A 6,000-nucleotide genomic window follows, 5' to 3' on the forward strand; every position below is an offset into this window, starting at 1 on the left:
TTCCAGACGTATCTGACCACAGCCAGTGTGGCCCCACTCCCTCCAGCTTCCAGCCCTCTGCCACTCTACACAGCTGCACCCCTCCCCCAGGCGACCACACAGAGCCCCCCCCTCCCCCCCACCATCACGGCGGATCAGGTCACAGGAGAGCTGAGGAGACTGCGCCCCAGGAAAGCAGCCGGCCCCGATGGAGTCTGTCCAAGACTCCTCAAGGCATGCGCTGTGGAACTGGGTGAGCCTCTGCAGCATCTCTTCAACCTGAGCCTCCAACTAGGGAAGGTGCCTACTCTGTGGAAAACTTCCTGCCTCATCCCCATCCCGAAGAAGCCGCACCCCAGTGAGCTGAATGACTTCAGGCCAGTCGCTCTTACATCACACATATCTAAGACCATGGAACGACTGCTGCTTCACAACCTCAGACCTCAGGTACGCCATGCACTCGACCCGCTGCAGTTTGCCTACCAGGAGAAGGAGGGCGTGGAAGATGCCATCGTCTACCTAATGCACAGGGCACACTCTTATCTGGACAAGGGGAAAGGTGCTGTGAGAATCATGTTCTTTGATTTCTCCAGTGCCTTCAACACCATCCAGCCCCTCCGACTGAGTGACAAGCTCGTGCAGATGGGTGTGAACGCCCACCTGGTATCCTGGATCACTGACTACCTGACGGAGAGACCACAGTTTGTCAGGCTGAAAGATTGCGTATCTGAGACTGTGTTGTGCAGCACCGGCGCTCCACAGGGGACTGTGCTCTCACCTGTCCTGTTTACCCTGTACACATCAGACTTCACCTACAACACGGAGTCGTGCCACATCCAGAAGTTCTCTGATGACTCTGCTGTTGTGGGTTGTATCAGGGATGGACAGGAGGGTGAGTACAGGAGCCTGGTGGACAACTTTGTGCAGTGGTGTAGGAATAACCACCTGCAGCTGAACGCCACCAAGACCAAGGAGATGGTGGTGGATTTTAGGAGGTCTCAGCCTCCTCTGCTACCAGTCTCCATCGGGGGTGTCAGTGTGGAGGTGGTCAAAACCTACAAGTACTTAGGAGTTCATCTGGACAGTAAACTGGACTGGTCAGCCAACATAGATGCCATCTATAAGAAGGGTCAGAGCCGGCTCTACTTCCTGAGGAGGCTGAGGTCTTTCAATGTCTGCAACAAACTCCTGCGCATGTTTTACCAGTCTGTTGTTGCCAGTGTCCTTTTTTATGCTGTGGTGTGCTGGGGAGGCAGCATGAAGAAGAGGGATGCAGGGCGACTAGACAGGCTGGTGAGAAGGGCAGGAGCTGTTGTTGGCATGGAACTGGACTGCCTAACATCAGTGGCGGAGAAAAGGACATTGAGTAGGCTGCTGACCATCTTGGACAATGACCACCACCCACTTTACAGTACTATTAACGGACAGAGGAGCATTTTCAGTGGCAGACTCCTGTCACTGTCATGCTCATCGGACAGGCTGAGAAAGTCCTTTGTCCCCAGGGCCATCCAGCTTTTTAATGCCACACAGAAGGGGAGGGGGAGGGAGATGGACTTCTCTGCATGAGTCTTCCTCAGTCTCCCCTCCTCTTCTCAGCTCTTAATTTTTCCATCCCACTGTCCATCTTTTTATCTTTTTACTCTTTTACTGGCTATACTAGCCCATTGCACAGTCTTTACTATTTATATCACTTTGCACTATCCTCACACACACAAGCACAAGTACTCTATCTTTGCACTATCCACACAAGCACATGAACACTATCTCTCTGCACTCTTTGCACTACTTTCCTTGTGGACATCAACACTGACACAATCAATGCACACTGTAATATCTGTATAATATCTGTATACACCCCACTCCCATGGCTACGGATCATGATTGACTGTGTGGCATTTGATTGTCCTCATTGTTCTCCATGCTCTGCTTGGTTTGATTTTACTGAATGGAGACATTTGTATTATTCACCATTAACAGAGCCCAGAACACTCACAAAGAATGGAATATTTCACGGTGCAGAATGCACTTGATTTACATCTGGAAGGACACAATTTTGACAAATTCTAGGAAATATCCTATATATATTTAAACATGGCTGCAGTGAGGTCAGTCAAGCACAAAGGAGCGAAGGAATACATGCTGACATTAACAGGCTAGAGTGATCAACCTGCATTCAATATATCAGCATTGGTTATACACATCAGATTCAACAGCTTAGAACAGTGGTTCCCAACCTTGGGGTCGTGACCCCTAGTGGGGTCGCATGGAATTGAAATGGGGTCGCCTGAAATAGTAAGTGATCAATGCAAAAACATATCAATAATTTTTTTTATTATAAAAATAAAAACACCACACACAATTCAAAACAACTCCTCATAAAAATCGAATTCAAATAAAATGCGGGCACTCGGCATATCTTGATTCACACGACCACACATATCAACATAAACATAAACATAACATCAAACATAAACCGCGCGCAAAGTAAGCTAGCTAGCAAGAAAATCAGAGCGAGAGAAATACAATTAAGAAAATGGAAAGATTTCTTCACCCACGCGAGTCGCCAACATCTTCAAGTGAAACTCAGAAACAGACACCAAAAAGACAGCGAAAATATGATGAAAACTTCCTTCAGTATGGATTTACTAGCATAACTGAAAACAACGAGGAGAAGCCTAAATGTCTGCTGTGTAGTAATGTCCTGTCTACCGAGAGCATGAAACCCAACAAGCTCAAAAGACATTTTGAGACAACACATAAAGAATATGTGGGGAAACCAAAATCTTTCTTGCTAGAACGCAACAGGGGCTGCATTCGCGAATGGCGGTGGAGGAATTCTGGTTTGGCGCAAGAGAAGAGTACCCAGAGATCTCACAGTGTGCTTTAAAACTGTTGGTTCCTTTTGGAAGCACATATTTGTGTGAAGCCGGATTTAGTGCTCTTGTGTGCATGAAATCAAAGTACCGTTCGCAACTGGATGTAACGGCAGAGATGAGATGCACTCTGTCTACTATACCACCCAACTTTGAAAGGCTGCAGCGAGATGTGCAAGCTCAACCGTCCCATTAAATATGGTGAGCCCATATTTAGCTCATATTTGTAGCCTACTTAGCCTTGTCATTGTTTGTTCAGAATGAATTAATTTGCAGCCCATAAAATCCTCACTTAATGTGGTCTAAAATGAACGTTTACTTGCAACATAGTTTGTAATTCTATTAGGCCCACTTGATTGAAAACAAATATTTTGAATATCTGGGGTCACTACAGCTTTGTGATGTCAAAGTGGGGTCACAAGCCAAAAAAGGTTGGGAACCACTGGCTTAGAAAGATCTCTTGATCTTTCACTCCTGTCTTCCTACCATTTGTACCCGTATCTTTTGGTGAGATCAACTTTTGACTTCAACAGTATCACCAGGTCTTTGGCATTCATGCGGGATTTGGGTTCATATTCTATCAATGGTTTCACTATGTCATGAAGAGCAGGCTGTAATCTAGTCAGAGCAAGAGGAGTTTCTTTAGTGTAAAGAAGCTTACGCAGCTCCTGCATGCTACTGTAAGACCAGGCCTGAGAGTTGGTGAACATCTCCAGAAGAGTGATGCCAAGAGACCACATGTCTGACATGGTGCTGCATTTCTCACACTCTACGAGGCATTCTGGGGCCATGTAGCGTGGAGTTCCACCCATTGGGCCACAGAGAGCCCCTGATCGGTCTTCTCTCGTCATCGACACCGTTTCCTTCAGGTTCGCCAAGCCCCAATCAGTCAGGTAGGCCTTTGTGTTGTCTGCTGCAATCTTGTAAAAATATACGTACAATTATTTAGTAAATTAAATGTACAATTTGAATTAGAATAAAAATCTGTAAAAACCTGCTTCTCAGGTCTAGAACATTTAGATCTGATATGCCATAATTCTACAGCTCGATAGCTTTAAGAATAAATATGAGGTTTTTATGAATATGAAGTCGAAATATATAGTCATCCCCATCCCTTAAAACATGAGGTTCAAGTACTAACCATTATATTTGCTGGCTTCAGATCTTGGTGGATGATTGTTTTTCCATGTATGTACTCAACAGCCATGGCAATATCTAAAGCCACAAACAGCTTATCCTTGTCCTGCAACTTAAAGAGCATTATAGAGCAATATTTTTTTAGGAATTCTTTACTATGTAGTAATATTATTTACAGTGGTGCAAGAAAGTCTGTGAACCCGTTAAAAAATTCTGCATAAATGTCACCTTAAATGTGACCAACTCTTCATCTAAGTCATCAAAACTGATTAAGAGAAGCCAATGGGATATTCATCAACAAAAAACATTTCCATGAACATTCAACACTCACACAACAGTTGAGAGTCATTGGCCTTCCTTTAGACAACAACTCTAAACACACAAGTACCAAAGAATGGTTAAGGCAGAGGGCATTTTGCAGTTTGAAACGACCAGGTCAAAGTCTAAACTCCAACAGAAATGCAGTGATAGAACATGAGGCAGTGGGGTCCTTCAAGAAAGCCCATTATTACAGAGTACTGCAGTATGGAAGAACGGGCCAAAGATTAAGATCTGATTACACTTTAGGTCATATTTATGCAGATTTTCCGGAATCTCTAAGAGGTTCTCTAACTTTCTAGCACCACTGTACATATTTCTCCAAACACCCAATATGATGATGCACTACCTTGATGGGAGTGTCTTTGTAAAGAACCTCCTGCAAGTTGGCTCCATGGATATACTCATTAGCAATGAGGACGTGTGTCTCACTTCTGGCTACAGCAATCATCCGTACGATGTTGGGGTGAGACAAACGCCTGAAGAAAGAATTGCAACTAAGACTTTATTTTCATGTAATAACACTTTTAAAACAAGAACTGAAGGCTAATGATCATTCAGGCAGCATATGTTTACTGTATGTATTAGAATATTTTGTTGTTCAGATGTCTTAAATGGTCTCCAGAATGACTGTTAAATAAAATGCACAACAACCAATGTATTTGTCACGTCTACACTGAATCCTGCTCCTGCCACGCCCCCTCCGACTACTACACCCCCAGCTGCACCTCGTTCACAATCACCTGAGTTTTGATCACACACACCTGGCACTCACCTATCTAACCTCCTCACTCCCCTCACTCCGGTGTCTGCTCTCACGCATGGAATATACCGCAAGTTTCACCCAGGTCGTTTTGTGTTCAAGTTTAGTCAGAGTTATTCCCTGTTTAACCTTTTAGGGGTTGCAGTTTCGGATCCTGATCTTTTGTGCTTTCCAGTTACGTTTAAGTATATCTAATGAGCTTTTATCCCCATTTTGCTTTTTGTTCCCGTTTTTTCCCCCTGACCCTTGGCTGTGACTGGTTCAATAAACGTCCAACTACCATCAATCCGTGTGTCATCTAATGTCTGTGACAGTATTAGATTAATGATTACTACCACAATGGAATGAATGTCTATTACATAGGGTACAAGTCCCACTTCAATGTAAGACACGAAGGCGTATGTACAAATGTATACACACATCTGGTCTTACCCAGGTATAATGAGTTCATTTGTAGTCACTGGATTGTCTCCTATTTCCATCATCTTTACAGCAGCAGGACTTCCCTGGTATGATCCTCTGTAAACTGTTCCATAGGAGCCACGTCCGATGCGTTCATCATAATTTACAGTTATTGTCGACTCCTCCACAAATGGAGCTTTTCTTTCAAAGCCTAAAAGAAAGGGGTACATGACAACATACAAAGGATTATAATTATAAGGATTAAGGATTATTATTATCAAACGTATGTACTGTACCACTTACAACTGCATATGCATTACATATTTTATGTGTTCATGAGTAAGGAATCATTTTATGAGGGCTTGATTTGAGCAACTGATTTACTGATTTGTATTTGTTAATGAAACAATGTTTGAGGATACTTCAACAGGAAGTTAACTTTGGGAAAAGAAAAAAAACTTTACACTAACCATCCCCCTCAGCACATGGTGCCTTTCTATGTGCTGGTCTCAAGGGAGGCTTCTGTTG

The 6,000-nt window shown here is 43.8% G+C and overlaps 1 protein-coding gene across 1 annotated transcript in view; it reads right to left on the minus strand.

Moving 5' to 3' along the window:
• Positions 1-1,845: 1,845 nt before the first annotated feature.
• The window catches only part of LOC105907849 (GTPase IMAP family member 8-like), a 35,195-nt gene continuing 31,040 nt past the window's right edge, over positions 1,846-6,000 (minus strand). The window contains exons 5-10 of the mRNA XM_031574919.2: positions 5,943-6,000; positions 5,503-5,683; positions 4,657-4,786; positions 3,994-4,101; positions 3,306-3,772; positions 1,846-2,199 (exon numbers count right to left, since the gene is read on the minus strand). The exon at positions 5,943-6,000 is cut by the window's right edge and continues 131 nt beyond it. Coding sequence (XP_031430779.2) covers positions 3,335-3,772; positions 3,994-4,101; positions 4,657-4,786; positions 5,503-5,683; positions 5,943-6,000 — 915 coding nt within the window. The 3' untranslated portion in view covers positions 1,846-2,199; positions 3,306-3,334. The remainder of the gene's footprint in view (positions 2,200-3,305; positions 3,773-3,993; positions 4,102-4,656; positions 4,787-5,502; positions 5,684-5,942) is intronic.

The sequence above is a fragment of the Clupea harengus genome, chromosome 10 (assembly GCF_900700415.2).
Source record: "Clupea harengus chromosome 10, Ch_v2.0.2, whole genome shotgun sequence".
Classification (NCBI taxonomy): domain Eukaryota; kingdom Metazoa; phylum Chordata; class Actinopteri; order Clupeiformes; family Clupeidae; genus Clupea; species Clupea harengus.